The 22,160-nt window shown below is 35.5% G+C and overlaps 1 protein-coding gene across 2 annotated transcripts; it reads left to right on the top strand.

The window, feature by feature from the left end:
• The first annotated feature begins 1,371 nt into the window (after positions 1–1,371).
• Positions 1,372–17,698, top strand: LOC306863370 (queuine tRNA-ribosyltransferase accessory subunit 2). Of its 2 annotated transcripts, none has more exons than XM_079406666.1 (10): positions 1,372–1,448; positions 1,565–1,593; positions 1,691–1,959; positions 3,077–3,132; positions 4,688–4,764; positions 4,980–5,189; positions 6,743–6,942; positions 10,484–10,653; positions 15,439–15,535; positions 16,258–17,698. In XM_079406666.1, the coding sequence occupies exons 3-10, from the start codon at positions 1,760–1,762 to the stop codon at positions 16,493–16,495; spliced, it is 1,248 nt and encodes a 415-aa protein (XP_079262792.1). In that variant the 5' UTR covers positions 1,372–1,448; positions 1,565–1,593; positions 1,691–1,759; the 3' UTR covers positions 16,496–17,698. The 2 variants fall into 2 exon arrangements, with proteins under 2 accessions (XP_079262792.1, XP_079262793.1); XM_079406667.1 differs by having other exon boundaries at positions 1,380–1,448; positions 10,484–10,635.
• Positions 17,699–22,160: the final 4,462 nt, after the last annotated feature.

Genomic DNA, 22,160 nt, shown 5'->3' with positions numbered 1-22,160 from the left:
TTTAGAGATTCAAAGTTGAACTTTTTGGTACATTGTATTTTATGTTAATTATAGCAAATATCCAGTGAGACATATAATATAAGATGGAGACAACAGTTGTTGTTTTTTTTGCATACAAAAGGCCCGCTGATAGAGGTAAGGTAGAAATGTCCTGGAGCAGTCACCCCCAAAAATGATCTAAATTGTCTTAAAGTGTTAATAAATGTGTGTTGTCTTTGATAAATAAAAAATAATTAATTATTTTTTACATAATTTTACATACAATCATATTAATGTATGCACAAACACAATGTAAAATATAGCTGGGGTCAAGCCTGTAAAACTCAAAAATCTGCTGAAGCTAGTTGCCTTAAAATTTTAAGTCTGCTCAACTTTTTTTTTTTTACAGTGTAGAGTCATACCCAGGTAGCTGAATTCTCTTTAGATCCAGTTATAACTGTCATCCCTTTCCAAACTGACCCCAAATTATTTCTACTCAGCTCTTTATAGGTTTATTTTATAATTTAACTTTGCTTTCCTCACTTCCATTTTAATCTCTTTCTGCAATTCCAATCTTTTTACCAAATCGCCCTCATAAAAGGCTCTACATCTTTCATTCATAAGAGTTGTCAAGGATTTTGTGAACCACGGCTTATTGTTTGGGAATATTTTGACAGTCTTACAGGGGATGAGTATAACTGAACAAAATATAACTGCTAACAACATCTGTGAGATCATCTATATCCATGCAAGAGTCATAAAAATGTCCCAATCCGTACATTCCAGGAATCCTTGCAAAGATGCAGTAGACTCCTCGGACCACACTCTAAAATTCTTAGTTTTTCTCTTTTTAAAACAGTTTTATAAACAAACAAGCAGGACAGTATTATGGACTTATATGCACCTTTAATTGATCCATAACAAAGGTCAAGAGTCTTGTTAAAACGACATATTAGTTCTTCTATTTCAGCATGATGTGGGTTTATGAATTGAATATATATAAATTCGTTTTATTTATTATTGCCTTATGAACTATAGCTAAAATTCAATAGTTAGTTAATTGTAATAACCTTGCATACACCCTGGTGTACAAGTTCTTTTGCGGGGCTTAAGCACAGAATACAATAAACCATCTACAAAAGGAAACCTTACTTAAATAATTAAATTGCATTAAATAACAAATAATGCAGTCATATGTTTTTTTTATTTTTTATTGATGAAAATCAAAAAACTTACAAACAAAGCAGGCTTTAAATGAACAAAATTAAGACATATAAAAAAACACAGTTGTAGATACAAGGCAGACATAAGTAAGTTATATACATTGTACTAATGCAGTCATATGTAGCCTATTACAAATCCAATAGATGACGTCGTAAATGTGCGACCCGAGTCAAAGTGCTACGAAATATTTCTGCGACCTAAAGTTCCCACATGTCCTGTTTTCTGAGGCGGCTAAAATCAAATTGGTAAGCTTGAGAAGATTTATTGTCAAATATAACATATTATTTTTTAATTCACTGCTAATAAGCTTTCGCGGCATACTGTGCTCGTTGTGTAGTAAACTTTGCTTTCCGTTATAAAGGAGATAAATTCAGGCTGGTGAACTAGACGGTAATGTCTTCTATTTCATTCATAAGTGCATGTGTGCATCTCAAGCACTATATCCTTCTGGGAAATAAGAGGATAAAGAGGTTGAATGTTTTTGCAGGTGACAAGCTGTCATTTCCTCTAGATCTGAGAAACATTCACATTAGGAAGCTACAGCTCCACAAGTGGGATGAAACTGGAACTGTCTCGAGTGGTGCAGGGATGTCGCCTGGGAGTTTTGACTGGACTGGGAAAATCAGGGCAGCATTCACTGGAGGTGCCCGGCTGTCTCCTGTACACTCGCTGTGCAACTGTTCCTCATCTGACCCAGGACACATTACACACTTTGAGAGACCTGCCATCAGTCACACAGGTGTCAGTGGATAGCCTGTAAGAATCTAACTATACTACTTATTGTAAATTATAAATTCAGATTAAACATTCAGGGACAGGAATTCACAGAATATTTGGCCAACATTGTTTCTAACCAAACGTGGGCCTGTAAAATGGAATAATTTGCAAAATTAGACGTTGTGACAATTCCACAGCATTCACAGTGGATAGAAGTCTATGAGAGTAGTAATTTATTAGATTTTTGTATTATCATCTGTAAAGTAATCTTGAGGTCCTGGGGCGTTTTATACTAATATTCCGATCAAAAGTTTGGGACAGTAATCCTTTTTGTTGTTTTTTATGTTGTTTTATGCTCACTAAGGTTGCATCTACTTTGACCAAAAATACAGTAAAAACAGTAGTATTATGAAATATCATTAGAATTTAAAATAAAGTTTTTATTTATTTTAATTTATAAAAATATTCCTGTGATGGCAAAGCTGAATTTTCAGCATCATTACTCCAGTCTTCAGTGTCACATGATCCTTCAGAAGTCATTCTAATATAATGATTTGCTGCTCAAGAAACATTTTTTACTATTATTAATGTTGGAAACAGCTTTTACTGTTTAATACTATTCAAAAGTTTGGGGTATGATAAAAAAAAAAAAAAAGATTTTATTTGATTTATTTTTTTTCCCCAGGGTGGATTGAATTAATCAAAAGTGACAGTAAAGACATAGATGTAATGTTACAAAATATTTTTATTTCAAATAAATACTGCACTTTCATCTGACACTGACAACTGGAGTAATGGCTGTTAAAAACTGAATTTGCATCACAAGAATATCTATTTTAAAATATAATAAAATAGTAAAGAGTTATTTAAAATAGTAATAATATTATAAAAGCATTTCTGTTTTTACTGTATTTTTGATCAAACAAATGCAGCCTTGGTGAGCACTTGGTAATACTTCTTTAAAAAAACAAACAAAAAAAAAACTTTTGACCAGTAGTATAAATAAAAAACTAAATTATTAAAGTATTAATAGGGATGAATCTCGGATTAAGTTCTGCAAAAAAAATAAAAATCCAAATGCTGGAAAAAGTTTGATTTATTTTTATTTTATTTGATATATCTATAGTTTCAGTTTTTAGCACTTTTTCTTTTTCAGTGCAGAGCATCATGAGGTTCTGGAGGAATTCAAAGAGGGTGTCAGAAAGTTTGCAGGTTAGAATTTCACTCTTTTACTAACTTTTTGTTTTTTGCTTTCTTTTGGTTAAAATTGTCTAACAGAGTTAGATGCTAACAGAGTCTACTCAAAAAAACATACTGTCACTGGTAGTTTGTTTAAGATCATTGAAAAGTCAGTCCTTGAAAAGAAATAGCTTTTCTTCTATTTTCATAAGCATTGTAAGTCATTGCTATCCAGCAGTGTGGGAGTAAACATTTTCTCAGTTGGCTAATGGATCTAGAAGCAGTTCACACAGTTTGAAAATTCACACATCAAGTGGATTATAAATGGCCAAAGAGGTTCTGGAGCTGAGACTGTGGAAGAAATTATTACACTTTTGAAGATGATCCCAATTTAAAAATAAATGTAATTGGCTATAGGCTGCTCCTGCACAAGCTTTGAGACTTGAAGGACTTGTAATCTCTCTTTTGCTTGCAGTACTAGACATTTGTGTATTTAAATAGTTTGAATAGTTAAACTGTTCTTGAATGTGAAACCGCGAGCTGACAGAAAACTTCAAAAATAAATAAACTTGAAACTGGTTTCAAGCCACTTCTATTGTTCGAACAAACCAATTGCAATTCCAACTGGTGCCACTAGTAGAATTTAAACACTTCAATATCCCAAACATAAGCTTTAAATAAAAACATGTTTGGTTTTGAAATTCTTTTAGCTTACAACCAATCTAACTTTACCAGTGGGGGTGCTTATTTTTAATTCTGAAGGCATGTTTTCGGATTCTCTCTGACTATTAAGTGACTATTTAGAAATAATTATGCATTCATACTTGGATACATACCACAGATGCATTTTCGAAAAATTAGTTTTCAGTTTTCATTTTGCAACCGTAACGAAAAGAAGGGCACTGTTTAAGTCGTTGCCTTCAGCAATTCAACCAGAAATGAGAAAGGTAATTGCATTCACGATATTAAGATGTGTGACCGTGAAGACATTTCAAAGGGTGACTTGAGGCCGCTGCTAGCTCTCCATTTGGATGATTACAAAAAGAAAATTATTGTACATGATAATGTTGGTCACTGAAGTTCACCTCTATCATTTTAGATTCCTCTTCATGTTCATATCATACATGTTCATGTTCGTCTAATCTACAGTTGAGAATTAGTTAGTACAAGATATGCAAATGTACACTTTCGCTATTGACGACACTCAGTGCCCCAATTTTTTCCTAATCTCCATATAAATGCATTTTTTATATCTTCAGAATAATGAGTTGAGCTCTTGGTTGTTTATTTCGCCAGTAAACAGTTTTGTAATAATGAACAAGTGTTCTGCCTGATTGCATTGGACTGTTCTTATGCATTCTATTGCTGTTGAGGATTTAGTAAATGGATGACTAATACAAGTGTATTTTGCAGTTCGTCATATGTTGTGTTTGCACTATTTATAGCTTTAAATTTTAGTCACTTAAAACATTTTAGATTTGCATGCAAGATGTCTGTTTTGATTAGAAGTAGCTTCTTGAGTTGTGCAAGTAACAATAGACATCTGATAAGCTATTTCTCTGACGTGAGCTCATGGATTTCTACGCAGGTCTTCATGATACTGTGCTTTTCTGCTCTCTGCATGATTCTGCGGACACCAGCCCCGCCGGTCACGTCACCAACAAGGTTAGAGAACTGGGTAGAATGACTGTTTTCAGCCTCTTTTGTCACTGAGACTGACTCAGATTCCATTAAATCATTACAAATAGTCAATTTAGTAAATTCTCATTGGTTTTCAACTGATGTGGTTTGGCTTTCAGAGAGCTTTTGTGTCCTTTGAAGCTAGGCCATGCCTTTACTGTTAATTGTGAGGGATTTAATGGTTGTGTGTGATTTAACAGACGGTGTCAGTGTGGGGCAGCGGTGGGAGGATAGAGCTGACAGTGGCTCGGTTCATGGCGATTCAGGCAGCTATCCAGCCGGACTGCTATCAGAGCATGGCAGACGGAGAGACCTGGCAGGCCGGTACCTCTCGCAAGAGAGTCCGTAAAGCAGTGGACAGGACTCTGGCCCATTTGGATGAATGTCTGGAGTTTCACCAGAAAACTCAGGTTACTACACAAAAACACAGACTGAATACTGGAATACCTGTTAGAGACTGCTGGATACATTTCCCATAAAAATGACAAATGGTCATATTTTATACTATTCAGGGCTTGACTGCCAGGAAGAACAGCAGAATAAAGACTTTATACAAAAATATTCTTCAAAACAACTTATTTTTTTTAAGATTTTTCTAAACTGAATCTGTCTATACATTGCAAAGAGATTTTATGACAAAATTAGATTTTAACATTGGAGAGTGGGGTGAGTTCAGCCAGTTTTTACTTGCAGTGTGTTTAAAGTGAGCACACGACAGTAGCTATGTTTCCATCGTCAGTTTAGTGCGCCTTTTGAAATATTGCATCAGAAACGAGTGATGGAAATGCCAATTTAAAAACAAAATCCCTTAATTTGCTAAAAAATTTACGCTCACTTGAGTTGGTTTTTGTCTTGTGCGAGAAAGGGTTAATGCAAATAATGGGAGATGGAAATGCATTTGCCGAATAAATTCCTCCATGCGCATCAAAAAAAAGTCATGTGACGTTACGTGATGGAACGATAACCTGACTAACCAGTGCATTGATCTCATTGCACAGCATCTGAAATGTTGTTGAGGTCTTTCTGAAATGCTCGCGCAAAGTCTGTTATCAAAGTATTTCTGTATTATTGCCTCCCAGAACTGTTACGTGACTGCGTTCCTGAACAGCAGGCATCTGCATTCGTTGTGTTTCGTCTGCTCGCACAAGTCAGTTATTATATATAAAAATTATTACTTTCAGTGGCTTCTCCCACTTTTCATTATGATATTTAGTGCCAGTTTATCAGGAAGTGACAATTTTGTTCTCTTTGACACGTTAGATGGAAACAGTGCTTATTCGCAAATGTTTTATGCGACATTCTAATTTTGCACACAAGTTAAAATCACAACGTTGGATGGAAACCCAGCTAGCAATGGGTCCAACATAAATTTGAGGATGTGGTGGTGTATCCTCGGGAATAATCACTTGGGATATAAAATAAACTGCTTTTAAAATATGGCTTTCCAAAAAAAAAAAAAAAAGTAGTCTCTTGGCGCAACTTGCCCCTAGTGAGGGTCAAATCAAGCCTAGGGAGAGGGTAAGTTGAGTATAAATGTTGCAGGCAAATACAGTTTCTTAAAAACGTCAATGGCCAATTTTTATAAACAAGGTGTATTTAAAATATTCAGAACAAAATCAAATTCAAAACTAAGAACAAAATAAAAAATGTTTGGTTTAAAATGAATAAAATATATGGTAGAATTATAGTCCCTTATAATCACAAGAAGGGCTGAGCCATTGGCTCAACTTACCCCAAGGACATTTGGCTCAAATTACCCCACTCCTACCATTTGAACAAATTTGAATCATCCAGTAGTTTAGTGCTAACATCATGCTAATAGTATAGCCTCATATTATAACTTCCTAAAGCACAAAGATTTGGTTTTTTTTTCAGATTTGTCTGTAATTGTTCAGACACTAGAAGCATGAGTCCTTAAACATAAAAAATCACTTTGAACAGCAAAATCTTTTTTTTTTTACAGGAATTAAAACAGGCTGAGATATTTGGAGTTGTGGAGGGTGGAGACATTTTGGAAGAGAGGCTCCGGTCGGCACGAGAGACTGTCAAGCGTCCTGTGGGCGGATTTGTCCTGGATGGATTTCATTCTGCTGCCATGGACCAGGATGTGAGAGTTCAGCTTATTAAAGCGACATCTGCAGAGCTTCCCCAAGAAAAACCCAGGTAAAAAAAGGCGTCTATTTAAATTTCTGCCTCTCCGGCTCAGTTGTTTCTTCAGTCGGAGATTGAGTGTCTAGATCTTCCCCAACTTATTACTCTCTGATTATGCACCTCGATTTTCAGCAGCCATAGTAACACTCCATTCCACCAGCAGCCCATAGCAACCACCTCATCCCTTCCGGGGAACTGGAAGTGCTGGGGTTAGAAAGGTTTCAGGAATAGACTTCTTGAGTTCCTTGTGGTGTAATGATTGATTTCTCTGATCTCCCTCTCTTTGAGGTTGACTTGGAGGTTACAGAATCACACAGAGACAATGGCAAGAAGTAAAGCAGTGTGGATTTGGAATCGTCCTTGTGGCACAGCAGGGTCTTAAGAGGGATGTTTCCCACTGGGCTTTATAGTCTTGTTAGAAGCCAACTTTTCCCTTGGGTGTATCTCAGGTCACAAATAACTGGAGCTGGAGAAGGTTGTGAGGCAGACGGACTGGAGGACAGGATACATAATTTAGGTTTAGAGCAGGACAAGATGTTTCTGTGCTGCAGTATTTATGCTTTTATTACATGATGTATTTTCACACTGTTATGTTGAAAAGTTTTGAAAATAAATTAATAATTTTTTTCAGAAAGGATGCATTAAAGGGGTCATATAATGTGATTTCAAGTTTTCCTTTCTCTTTGGAGTGTTACAAGCTGTTTGTGCATAGATAAGATCCCTGAAGTTGCAAAGACTAAAGTCTCAAAACCAAACAGATATTCTTTATAAAATTTAAGACTTGTCCACGCCCCCCTAAAACGACTCATTCAAACATGTCTACGTCACGATGTGGGGAGATTTTCATAACACCACCCAAATGTTTACGTAAAGAAAGTGATTTTTATTCTCACTGTAGTATTGTTGCTGCCGCTGGTGCCATGTCGTGGAGACAAAATATTGTTCTTTTTAGCAACGTCATATGACCCCTTTAAATTCATCGAAAGTGACATTAAAAATGTTTATAATCTTATAAAAGATTTCTGTTTCTGTTAAATGCTGTTATTTTGAACTTTATATTCATCAAAGGATCCTGAAAAAATATAATGGTTTCCAAAAAAATATTAAACAGGACAATTGTTATCAACATTGATGATAAGAAATACAACTTGAATTCCGGAAATGTTGGGAAGTTTTTTTTTATTTTAATAAAATGAAAACTAAAAGAATTTCAAATCACATGAGCCAATATTTTATTCATAAAAGAACATAGATAACATAACAGATGTTTAAACTGAGAAAGTTTACAATTTTATTCACTAAATTAGCTAATTTCAAATTTGATGCCTGCTACAGGTCTCAAAATAGTTGGGGCGGGGGCATGTTTACCATGGTGTAGCATCTCCTCTTCTTTTCAAAACAGTTTGAAGACGTCTGGGCATCGAGGTTATGAGTTTCTGGAGTTTTGGTGTTGGAATTTGGTCCCATTCTTGCCTGATATAGGTTTCCAGCTGCTGAAGAGTTCGTGGTCATCTTTGATGTATTTTTTGTTTAATGATGCGCCAAATGTTCTCTATAGGTGAAAGATCTGGAATGCAGGCAGGCCAATTCCACACCGGACTCTTCTACTACAAAGCCATGCTGTTGTAATAGCTGCAGTATGTGGTTTTGCATTGTCCTGCTGAATACACGTCATCTGGAGAGGAGCATATGTTGCTCTAAAACCTTTATATACCTTTCATCATTCATAGTGCCTTCCAAAACATGCAAGCTGCCCATACCGTATCCACTTATGCACCCCCATACCATCAGAGATGCTGTCTTTTGAACTGAACGCTGATAGCACGCTGGAAGGTCTCCCTCCTCTTTAGCCCGGAGGACACAGCGTCCGTGATTTATAACAAGAATGTTAAATTTGGACTCGTTTGACCATAGAACACTTCCACTTTGAAGCAGTCCATTTTAAATGAGCCTTGGCCCACAGGACACGACGGCGCTTCTGGACCATTTTCACATATGGCTTCCTTTTTGCATGATAGAGCTTTAGTTGGCATCTGCAGATGGCACGGTGGATTGTGTTTACCGACAGTGGTTTCTGGAAGTATTCCTGGGCCCATTAGTAATATCAAGGACAGAATCATGCCGATGAGTGATGCAGTATCGTATGAGGGCCCGAAGACCACGGGCATCCAACAAAGGTCTTTGGCCTTGTCCCTTACGCACAGAGATTTCTCCAGTTTCTCTGAATCTTTTGATGATGTTATGCATTGTAGATGATGAGATTTGCAAAGCCTTTGCAATTTGACGTTGAGGAACGTTATTTTTAAAGTTTTCCACAATCTTTTTACGCACTCTTTCACAGATTGGAGAGCCTCTGCCCATCTTTACTTCTGAGAGACTCTGCCTCTCTAAGACATCCCTTTTATAGCTAATCATGTTACAGACCTGATGTCAATTAACTTAATTAGTTGCTAGATGTTCTCCCAGCTGAATCTTTTCAAAATTTCTTGCTTTTTCAGCCCCTTGTTGCCACCGTACCAACTTTTTTGAGACCTGTAGCAGGCATTAAATTTGAAATGAGCTCATTTAGTGGATAAAAGTGTAAAATTTCTCTGTTTAAACATTTATGTTCTCTATATTCTGTTGTGAATAAAATATTGGCTTGTGTGATTTGAAAGTCTTTTTGTTTTAATTTTTTTTCAAATAAATTTTTTTTTTCTGGAATTTGGGTTGTATTTCTTGAGCAGCAAATCAGCATAAAAAATGATTTCCGAGGGATCATGTAGCACTGAAGACTGGAGTAATGACTGCTGAAAATTTAGTTTGTATCACATCACAGGAACAAATGATACTTTAAAAATGTATTAAATAGAAAAATTATTTAAAATGAATAACTATTTACACTATTACAATATATTAGCCTTGTTGAACATGAGACCTCTTTTAAAAGCAAAAAGTACCACCCCCCCCCCCCCAACTTATGAATGTGTGTGTGCGAGAGAGATTGTCTTTTTGTCTGTTCGTCCATGTCAGAAAGTGCTAGTGCTCCTCATTTCGCTTTGTGCAACTATCCAAACTTCTAACCTCAAAAACAGTTTGTGTTTAACTGCATGGCTTTCTTGATCTGTTTGAGATAGCTTTTGGATCTACATTGAAATGCAGTATAGAGACTGCACAAAAAAACTGCAGATTCACTGGTTTTGTATTAATAGTTAATGATTTACCCTGGGCTGAACTTGGCTTTGATTTATCTCTGGGGTTGACTATAATCTGTCTTACTGAGGTACACTGAGAAAAGTATTCCCAAACCAACAGGAAAAAATGCATTGTGAGATCAAAAGCCTTAGAATCACCTGTTACAGCTGAAGTGTGTAATTTATTCAATGTTTAAATATACGTTTTCCTATCTTAGCTTTACATGCAGAGACAACTATGACCTTTAACCTTTAAAGTTAACCTTTAATTAATAATAACTCCAATTAAGGCAAAAAAAAAAACATTGCATTTGTCTCGTATTGTATTTTAAGCCTGACCGTGCAGTGCATTGACATTGAGCATTTACCATCTGTGTCAGGTTGGTGCTGGGGGTTGGTCGTCCTGATGAGGTCATCAGCTGTGTTGAAGCAGGAGTTGACCTGTTTGAGAGCTTCTTCCCCTTCCAGGTGACGGAGCGAGGCTGTGCGCTCTCCTTTAACTACACCATTGATCCCGACCCTGAGGCGGCAGGTACATCAACCCCTGCAGGTGTGCAGAAGCCCATAGCTATACCATTGAAAAGATACAGGTTTCCTACACTTTCTTAACCATATAAAACCTACTGTATCATATTTGATATACTTATTTCTAAGGTCTCTAAATTATAAGCATTTGCAGAGAACAACTATTGTACACAATCTGCTACATGCCTTCTGTCATTTAATTGATAGGCAATACTTTTTTTTAGCAAGTAAAAGGCCTTTTAGTATAAGTATAAACCTGTTCGTCTTCATCTTATGGCACACGTGTCTATTTTTATACACGTGCTGTTATTTTTATAAAGTAAACATAACTTTTATATTGTTATTAAGATTTTTAGATGAACATACCGAACTGAAACAGCTTTAACTTAACTTGATTATCCATACATAATTTTAAAAAATCATGTTAAAATGTGAGCATCAAACGTAATACATTAGGTTTTTGATAAATTATCATTAGTACATGTCTTAATCATCATTGTATTGCAATGCATTATATGTTTTCCACCACATTAAAAGCTATAGATCATAAAACTAAGCATTCAAATATTATTTATCATTCTAATATATAATAAGATATATTGGCAACTAATATTTATTTTTATGCATTTTATGTAAGTAGTGGTATACTGTAATAAAAATTAATTGATTTACATTATGGGCTATCAGAATTTCATTCTTTTGGCCATATAAATATAAACTTTACCATATTGCATATTTTTGCTCAATTTGGGTCTCTGAATCAAATTGAGTTTTTTCTCCTCGAGTGTGAACTCCATATTTTCCTATATCATCTATATTTGCTATAAAAGCCTGATGTATCAAATATTATACTAAGATTAAAAAACAACAACTATTTTTTGACAATTTTTTCAAATGTCAGGATTTTACAGGGTTAAAAGGTTCTGTTTAGAGATAATGGAGTGTGAGAATTGATAATAAATCAATCAAAATTCAATTTAAAAACAATTGGCATTATTTTCCAGTTTCAACGTTGCCATAGTTATTGCATTTTGTCATTGTATGTATAGAAAGTATTTTAACACTAAATCTTTTATTCTGAAGGAAGGCTGTTTCAGATTCATCTTGTGACATAAAGGAGCTGTTCAGCACAATAATATGAATTAGTAAAGTTGTATTTAAAGTGTCAGTGTTCACTGCCAACAGAAACCATGAGCAGCATGTGGGATTGTTTTTCTCAGCATGGCTTGGTGGAAGTGGGGCTGTGCTTCTGCTGGTTGATTCAGATAATTAAGTGTGAGTTTAAATAATAAAGTCTTCGAGGGAGTGTGTGTTTGTTCAGGCCCCAGTCATATTAAATAATTGGCTCGTTTCGAACAGAACCAGAGCCCTGGGAAATCCATCTTGCATCCTTAATTTCAGCAGGAACATGTATGAAGTCAAACCTCATTATGGTTTCCCACATTTTAATGTTGGTTTTTATTTTCAAAAGGCTGTTCTGTGAGAACAGATACCCCTGCATATGTCTGCAAAGTATCTGGATCACATGAAGAGACATAAAAAATTCACTATCAGGCATTAATAATTGATTTGGGCTGTTTGGTGTGCAGCAGTCTGTTCTTAGAAGAAGCTAATCGATGTGTTAAGATGGTAATAGAGTTTAGGACAGGCACTTGCAGAATCAGGAAAAAATATCCCCTCAGCCAGTTAGAGAACTCTGCAGGGAGATGGCTGTAGCTTCATCCTGATCTGCTGCCTTCTGTCACTGCAGGTTCTACTCTACATCGCTCTTCTCTTTTACACCCTCTCTACATCTCTAAACCTCCACTTTGTGCTCTCTTTTCACGTATTTTCACGTGTGTTTTTTTCCTGTATCTGTACAATGCACTCTGTAATTTTAGGTGTAAAACTGTAGCTGTTAGCTGTTGAAAAATGTTTAAAAAATGATTTACTCTCACATGTAATTAATTCTTGTCATATCAAAAGCCTGTTAATTTATTAAGTAGCCTATTTATTTTACATGTAGTGGGTAGCCTCATGTGGGCCGTCCCATGTTGAAATCACAGGATTAGCCTTACTGTAAGATTATTTTTTTGGTCTCTGTATAAATATATAATATGATTTTTTTATAATATAATTTTCTATTTATTTATTATTCCACTAGTATTTTACTGAGCGAGGCCTTCAATCTTTGTCATTCACTAACCACAATTTAATATAAGCCTTAACTCCAATGTCCAAGAAATGCTGGTAACACTTTAGTGTAGGGACCAATTCTCAGTATTAACTAGTTACTTATTATCATGCTATTATTAACATATTGGCTGTTTATTAGTACGTATAAAGCACATATTCTGCATGACCACATTCTACATCCCTAATCTTGCCCAATACCTAAATTTTAATACCTAACTAACTATTAATAAGCAGCAAATTAGAAGTTTGAGGTAAAAGTCATAGTTAATGTTTTGATAATGCCAAGAATTGAACCTTAAAATATAGTGTGACTGAAATGCTTTGCAAACCTTTAATGCTGTCATTTTCAACTGTTGCTTGTTTTAGGGAGTTTTTGCCTTTAGTCTCCTCTTCAGTTGGTGAAATGCATGTTCGATTGGATTTAAATCTGGAGATTGACTTGGCCAGTCCATTTCTTTGCCCTGATTAACTCCTTCACTGAATTGGCAGTGTGTTTTGGGTCATTGTCCTGTTGCAATTTGAAGCACTTCCCAATGAGTCTGGCGGGATTTTGAACATTTGTAGCCAAGATGCTTTTGTACACTTCTGCATTCATTCTGCTGCCACCATCATTCGTTACGTCATCAATAAAGATGAGTGAACCTGTTTCAGAGGCAGCAATACATGGCCATGCTATGACACTACCTCCACTATGTTTTACAGATGAGGTTATATGCTTAGGATCATTTGCAGTTCCTCCAAACTTTTGCTACTTTGATAAAGGTACATTTTTGTGTTATATATCCAATTGCATTTCGTTGCCTTGTACCTACATGTGCAATGACAATAAATTGAATCCAATCCAATCCAATAAAACTGTTCCAAAAACTTGACTTTTTGCAGTTTCTAATCTGGCCCTTCTATTTTTGGTGCTGATCAGAGGTTTGCATCTTACTATGTGAACAGTAGATCGAGGTCATCACCCCGGCTTTCTGGAGGTTGTTGGTGATATTAATGACACTTATTTTAGGGTTCTTTTTCACAGCTCTTGTCATTTGTCTGTCATCAGCTGCTGTTGGGGTTTTTTTTCAGTCGGCCTTGTCATTGTCGATTGCTGAAGTCACCAGTGGTTTCTTTCTTTTTCAAGACATTCCGAACTGTTGATATGACTATATGTTTGTTCTATAGCTCGGAGTTCCTTTTATTTAGAATCAAAATTACTTGCTTTTCTGTCACAGCCAACGCCCCTTTTGCCGCATATTCATCTACAGATGTCTTGACTACACAGCAAACAGACCAATTTTGTCTTTACGGTTCCTCAAAATTACACATTCCTTTGGCATGCACACCAGACATGAAAATTACACTACGTTCATGATCTAGTCAGTATAGACTAATAATCAGAAGTATTAGTCCTTTTTGGTAAATATGAGCAAAGAAGGTGTGAAAAAAATTCACAAAAAATCTAACCATTCATTGGCAGTGAAGCAATTCAAAATGGTCACAGTTATTGGCTCCTTTTATTCAGTACTTTTTGCAACCTTCATTTGCCAAAATAACAGCTCTGAATCTTCTGCTGTAATGGCTGATGAGTTTGGAGAACACCTGGCAGAGACCTTTCTCGCATACAAATCTCTTCAGAGAGTGTTGATTTTGATAGGGTTTTTTTTGGATTATTGTTCTGATGGCAAATCCGACCACAGCATATTATGTGATTTTATTTGATTTTGTGTGAATGTTTTTAATCAGTTGGTATTAGAATTTATGATGCCATCTATCTGAACAGGATGTCTAGGACCTCCAGCAGAAAAATAGCCCCACAACATTAAAGATCCAGCTGTATATTCAACCATGGACATTGCGGTTTATCCCTGTGTTTTAAACCCTTCACATGTGTGCCAAAGAGCTCTTTATTTTAAGCTTCAACTGACCATACAACACAGCCTTGTTTGAACTTCCAGTCCTGTCTGGCAACTGAATATGCTGGAGTTTGGTTTTGGATGAGAGCAAAATATTTTTTCTTGAGGCCCTCCCAAACAGTTTGTGGTGATGTAGGTTCTGTTTGGTATTTTTGGGGGCTTTCTGACTCCAAGACTCAACTAATTTTAGCAGTTCTCCTGCTGTGATCCATGGAGAGTCTTTGGCCACTCAAACTATCCTCCTCATAACAACCATTTGATTGCAACATTTTAATTATTGCCCTGATGATTGGAATTTTCAAATTCTTTAGCGATTTTCTTACAGCCACTTTCTATTTTGAAGCTCAACAATCTTTCGCTGCACAACAGAGCTATATTCTTTGGTTTTTCTCATTGTGATGAATGATTAAGGGAATTTAGCTTTTGTGTTTCTCATATTTATACTCCATTGAAACAGGAAGTCATGGCTGAACAATTTTGTGATCTTAGTCACCTTGTTGTGCTAAAATATGTAAATATTATTGGGAAAATACTTAATAATTTCTAGGCGTGCTAATAATTCTGACCAAAGTGTTTTTTTTTTGTTTTTTAATGAAGGTTCGAAAAGATAAGCAAAGTATGTTTATTTTCACAGCCTTCCTTGCTCATATTTACCAAGGGGGCTAATAAGTCTGTCCACAACTGTATGTAAAGCAGTTGTGCTGAATGTTTAATCATGTTGTATATGTTTGAAACAGTGTTGGAATTCAATGGAGAGATGCCTGCTGTCAAGAAGCTGAACTCCAATGGAGATGAAAATGCAACGCCTTACGAAATGAACCTCAAAGATAAAAGGTGTGTATGTGTAGAGGGAGACAAGGACGTATCCTTTCACCCCTCAAACAGCTGTATGTATTCATTGCTCATATCAGATGAGACTAATGCTTTCATGCACATCTAATGCTTTCAAATACGCCTTGATTTATTTAAGTAGATTTTCAGCATATTTTAGTTTTTGCATGAAATATTTGACAGTTGTTGTTAGGTTCATATTATGGTTCTTATAACAAAAAATAAAAATAGATAAGTAAATATATAAAAATACTTTTAAGCTGCATCAAGCAACATCTGTGATATCACAAACTAATGTCATCAATAAACAAAACATGTTTTATATGTATGGAACTTTATTTTATCTTCCAGCTCTAAAAACCACTATACAGATTGGTTGATCTCACTAAAGTGTTTGAAGCGGTTTCCCTTTTAATACCTGACCTTTTTATTATTATTTAAATATTAATATATTTAGTTATTTATTTAATATATTTAATTATATATGAGATTTGTTTAATATATATATATATATATATATATATATATATATATATATATATACCTATATTTGTTCTTTTATTTCAATCATTTTTATTTTTTTTATACATTTTGTTGCATGGCAGATTTGTCCTTAAAAGAATTTTTATGTTTTGCACACTTAAAAGTCCTTAAATTGAATTCTCATAAACATACAGATATCCTGGTGTGACAATTGGCCTCATAACACTGTGTTTGACTTTCAGGTATCAAGATGATTTCCGCCCACTTGTGGAGGGCTGCAGTTGCTACTGCTGTAAAAAGCATATGAGAGCGTATGTTCATCACTTACTGGTGACCAACGAGCTGCTCGGCGGTGTTTTACTCATGCTACACAACATGGCGCATTACCTTGGCTTCTTCAAAGCGCTCCGGGATGCAATGGCCAGCGACCGTCTGCAGGACTTTAAAAATAGAGTCCTCCATTGCAGAGAAGGTGATTGAAATGACTGAAGGACTTCAGGCAAAAAGAACGAACAAAAGAACACCTACATCAGAGCATACTTGCAGCTTTGATTTTGGAGTATGTGCTTCATGAATATAAAGCTGGATTCTGAGGCATGTGCTCTTGCCATGCAAAATATCAGACATAAAGTGCTAATGTGAGTGACACCGCAAACCTTTTAAGATTCCCATGGCTCATCTCAGAGTTTGCTTATGGATTTAAAATTTGCCGTCTGCTCCATCAAAGAACAGTTTCACTTAGAAGGAGCATTAATAATGGTGAAATTTCCTTTTTGAAGAGCAGCACTTGCTCAGATTATCTCTCTAAAGCCCTGAAAAGTTACCACCTGCTGTTTTGCTCAGCGCACATTTTTTCAGATGAGTTACATTTATTATTAGAATATTTTTTTTTATTTCTTACTATAATGGTATTGTATAATATTTATTATTGCACAATATTATTATTGTATACACTTGTGATGTTGTTTAGATTAAATTTTTTAAGTTTTAAGTTTAACATTAAGTTTTAGACATTTTTTTTCTTTAAACCACAATGCAAATCCAGCTTTTTGACTCGAGTGTATTGATTTTTTCCTGATCTTCACATTCCTATTCGTATCTTTTTTTTTTTTTTTTTTTTTACAATAAATGCAGAACTATGAACCTTTTAGCTTTGACTATATTCACAATACGACACCGATAGTCCCTTTTGCTTTTATAAGAGTTTAGTGTTAAATCTGTGTATATTGTAGCACAGTTCAAATGTTGTAGTGACCAGTCAGCTTCCAGGGCCATAACTATTTTAAATGTTTTATGACAGTTATAGTTAAAGATGCATGAGTGAAATTGACAATGAGTACTGTAACACCTATTCATTTGGTATTCTTTATTCAGTGCAGTCTACAAAAGAAATGCTACAGTGTAAGCAGTTCATAAGGAGATAGTAACATAAGTGCAGAAATACATAGTTTTAAAATAGGTCATGTCACAGCTAGTACTGAAATGTAGGTGTAAAAGAGTAAAGCACAGAATATTCTTTTAAATATTTAAGTGAGTGTGTTAGAGTGTGAGTGTGTTAAAGAGCAGACGTGAGAAAGCCTGGGTTAGATGCAAGCTGCAGAAATTGGAAATCAAAGAGGGAATCAATGGAAGATGACCTGAAATTGTTTGCAATGCTGTTATTTAAGTAAAGCTTTGTTTTCCAATAGTCCTTTGTTTCTCAAAGACTGAGATCACGTTTTACAGTTTACACTATACTGGCCAAAAGTTTGGAATAATTCAGCTATTTTAATGTTTTTGAAAGAAGTCTGCATTTATTTGATCAGAAAACAGTAAAAATAGCAATATTGTGAAATAATACTATTACAATTTAAAATAACTATTATCTATTTATTATATTTTAAAATTTAATTCCTGTGACAGAAATGCTGAATTTTCAGCAGCCAACTTCAGCATCACATGATCCTTCAGAAATCATTCTAATATGCTGATTTGGTGCTCAAGAAACATTTCTTATTATTATCACAGTGGCTTAATGTTTGTGTGGAAATTGTGATGCACTATGAATCAAAATTCAACTCATCAAAACTGACAGTAAAGTCATTTATAATGTTAAAATATTTCTATTTCAAAAGCTGTTCTTTTGAACTTTATATTCATCAAAGCATCCGGACAACAAAGTTTCACAGTTGCCAAGAAAAACATTAAGCAGCAAAAACCTAAAAAAGTTTTCAAGCTTACACTTTATTTTAAGGTGTTCTTGTTACAGTGTAATTATACACTGAAGATTGAAGAAATGGCTGCTGGAATTCAGCTTTGCCTGGAATGAATTATTTAAAAAAAAAAAATTATTCAAATTGAAAACAGATATTGTAATAATGTTTCACAATATTATTGTTTTCACTGTATTTTTGACCAGTAATTATTCAAAACTTTTGACCAGCAAGTGTATATTTTGTATTTTACTCATGAAATACATTGTGGGCCTTTTTTTTTTTTTTTTACTTGCATCTTATATTGTCAGCATTAATATGAATTTTTGAAAGTCTTTATAATGTTTACTTACATCTTAAGTGTGATCCCAGCTTTTTGAACCTCACTGAGTATGTGGGGAAATCTGAGTTCCATTTTAAAAGCTGCAGAGCAACTTTCCCAGCAGGTGAGTTCCTCCCCACGGTTTAGCCAATGACCTTTTCCGAAGAGCCAGGAGAGATCATTAAAAAGAAAGGTTTGAACTGCTGGATGACTTTCTACTGCTAGTCCCTGCACTTGATTTTTACTTCACGTTTATCCCAAACCAGCTTCCACTCATCACATGGGCTTTATCTCTAACTCGGGTTCGAGTCAAAAGTCAATTACGAAAATGTGTTTTTTTCTAAGCAATAACGGTGGAAATGTTCAAGGAAAAATATGGCGAAGACTTTGAAATTGACTCAGAGAAGTATTCACTGGAGAAAAAGTGTGACAACTAGCCCCAGTCTCCCCTATTAATCATAAACTTGACATTCAGCTTTTAAGCTTTGCGTAATTAGCTCTTTTTTAAATTATTGAAAGCAATGTTTCAAAATTTACTTTTTGCCTCCTCTCTGATGAACCTTGTCTACTTGTACCTTTTGATGTCTTTTTAATAATTTTTTTATATATATATAATTTTGTGACCCACTTATTATAGCAGGAGTGTCTGAAATGACTTTGAAAAGCTGTACTTGAGAAACCACTATTTCTTTTTAGATTTACTGCTTGATTGCAATGGATTCTCTATGGCTTTGTTACGACCCCATGTTATTTCCTGAAAAATGTTGCCCTTTTAAGGGTCATTCAAGTATGGACAATGTATAAATGAAGAGGGGGTGAGAGTATTGGTTTCTTTCCAGGGAAGTCTCAACGTATCTGTTGCGATGTTGAAATAGACTACGCCTTAATATATAATCTTGCTCTGTGCTGTATAATATGAATTTTTATTTTAGTTGAGTGTCAGTTGTGCTCCTTGTCAGATTCACTTCAAAAGCAAAGAGGTGGTTATGGAGTAAAACTGAAGGGTTATTGTGGGAAAACTTGACCTTTCGGTCTCCTTTAAAGCTTGGTTAAGTGCAAATCCTGTCTTCTGGCTCTCCGCATGTCTTGTTTCTTGAATGATATATGAAGGCTTATGTTAGAGAAGATTCAGTTATTCTAAATCAGAGAGACTTTAAGTTCTACCTTCATTGCATAACCTACTGTATGGCGTCGAAGTCAGTCTCTTCTTATTGTGAGGGAGTTTAGTTCTATATTTAAGGGTTTGATTGAATTATTGAAGAGGTTAGAGCACCGTAGCATTGGGATTTTAGGATGAAAAGATCCCATGGCTTCTCACATTCCTTTACTGAATTTTATAAGAAAAGTTTAAAGGGGTCCTATTATGCTCTTTTACAAAGTCTTTATTGTGGGGGTGTACTAGAACATGCTCTCATGCTTGGTGGTTCGAAAATCGCATTATTTTTCACAAAATTTACATTATTACAATACTTTTCTCCCCAGCCTGACACAACGACATGATTAGTTCCGGGTTTGGTGAAGGCCCGCCTTCCGAAAAGCGAAATGTGTTGTGATTGGTTAGCTGTCCCAGTGCGTTGTGATTGGTAAACAGCTTAGACGGCGTTTCAGTATTGCCCCGCCCCTTGCCAGAACAGCAAGTTCGTCAATATTGTTACATCAATTCAGACCTCGAGAATACTGAACAAGAGGATCGCGCAAAACCTTTGCATGCATGGATATTACAAGACATATTAAAGTGGTAATGTTATTGTTGTTGTTGTTTTTTGGCTAAATCACGTTTTAGACGGGATGTCAACAACATCTTAAACGTAACTGCATTGACTATGTACAGATAAGTGCAACGGTAATACGTATTATAGTTATTGTATTTTAATTCTAACATTATAACATGAATTGTACTGAAACTGTTATACAGTTGAATTTATTTATACCATAGTCCCACAGACTTACACTATTTGTGGCGGCATATATATGCAAATTCATTCTCTGCCAGCAGGTGCGCTGTTGGAGCAGGAGGTTTCTCCGGTAACGCTGCACACAAAGCAGAGCTCCGCTCACAAACGCTCATTTATCAGACATTATATGCAAGATTAAATGAAAATGACATCCAAAATTTTCTGAAAATAACTGGTTTCCATCAGAAATACAGTGATATAAAAACACCCGTACTGGGTTTCGATTTTGAAAGTGCAGTGCTCCCCACCCCCAACCATTCAAATTTCTGTAGGCGGGATTTACAATTTGTGATGTCATAAATACAGGAAAGCAACTTTGTAGTCCAAACGAGCCATTCGTTGTAGTTCTTGAAAAGGGATTTTTAAAAAACAAAATATCTCCCTTTGGAGTGGACTGTGAGATTTGTAACTTTGAAGATTGTTTTATGCCCAAACATACACACTAAACACTAACTAAAATTCAAAAAGTGAAAAAGCATAATAGGACCCCTTTAAGAGAACGCTTGTTTCTTCACCAGGTCAAGCTCTCTTTCTGAGATAAAAGGGAGCTTTTGAAAACGAATATTATTCATATGGCACACAGTCATCTAGTCCTTCACAAAATTACCACTTCTATTTTGTAATAATGACCAGCTGTCTGTACATTATCTTTCTACCCATCAAAAATTAAATATTTGAGTTAAAATAATTTTATTTTATTTGCCAATATTATTTTAAACCGATAAAAAATATAAAGGGTACAAAATAATCCTTTGCATTGTACAAAACAATCGACCTACCAACAAGACGAACTTTAGGCCATTATTACAGAAAAAAGTAGATTTTTTTTTTTTCACTCAAATCGATAACGAATTGTCGCCAATCGCATTTGTATGAAATAAGTGCGAGAGAGTCTGACTTCGCTGTGTGAAAAGTAGCGCCGGTGTTGTGCCGAATTCTGCACCCCTTCGTTGAAGTCGCTGCCTGATTGCCTAATCCTAACCCCTCCCCCTCCCCCACACCTACTCCTAAACCTACCAATACTAGGGGGTGCAGAATTCAGCACCACACCGGTAAGTTAAGCGCTAGTCAACGTGGCGAATTCGCATCAAAAGAAAATGAGAAATCTGTGTGGGGAGATTTTTTTTTTGACTGGATTTCCGGGAAAATGTAAATGTGTGACTAGCGTCTAGCGGAATGAGCTACAGGGTTACCTTGAATAACTTCTGACCGCTGGATGCCGCGAATCAAGTATTCCAGGGGAGTAAGTAGCCTAGTGTTACAGAGGTACTGTTCCACTTTTGCTTGTCTTTTTTGTTTCTAGACTGGAAGGTTAGGGACAGTTGAGGTAAAGGTCATCGTTGTCTGCTGTGCTGGTAAGGTGTGCAGCTGAATAGGTCAAACAGGAACGACCATCTCTCAATCCATCATCTTATCTGTTAACTTTTTTTGGTGCGAATCGATTTATCTGTACCAGGCCGTAAGTTTTCAGGCCATTCCCTTTGATTAAATCATAACAGGTGCTGGACGTTGAACTTCCACAGGTGACAAATATGTTTCATGTCCTTTGGATAATCTAATAGAGTTGTTGAGCACTAGGGTAGGTTATCAGACTCAGGTAAAATCAGGACCTTACCTTGGAAATTATTTTGGTGATGTTCTGATCTCGTTTTGCTCTGAGAAATATATACAAGCAT

The sequence above is a fragment of the Barbus barbus genome (genome assembly GCF_936440315.1).
Source record: "Barbus barbus genome assembly, chromosome: 44".
Taxonomy (NCBI): Eukaryota; Metazoa; Chordata; class Actinopteri; order Cypriniformes; family Cyprinidae; genus Barbus; species Barbus barbus.
Note: the sequence above shows the minus strand (reverse complement) of the source record. Positions and strands in the feature narration are given on the sequence as shown.

Excerpts from the sequence above, each read along its gene's own strand:
- LOC306863370 (XM_079406666.1), top strand. The coding sequence starts at position 1,760 with ATGAAACTGGAACTGTCTCGAGTGGTGCAGGGATGTCGCCTGGGAGTT. Across the intron at positions 10,654-15,438 it reads AGGTACATCAACCCCTGCAG|TGTTGGAATTCAATGGAGAG; the intron begins GTGTGCAGAAGC and ends TGTTTGAAACAG. Across the intron at positions 15,536-16,257 it reads ATGAACCTCAAAGATAAAAG|GTATCAAGATGATTTCCGCC; the intron begins GTGTGTATGTGT and ends TTTGACTTTCAG.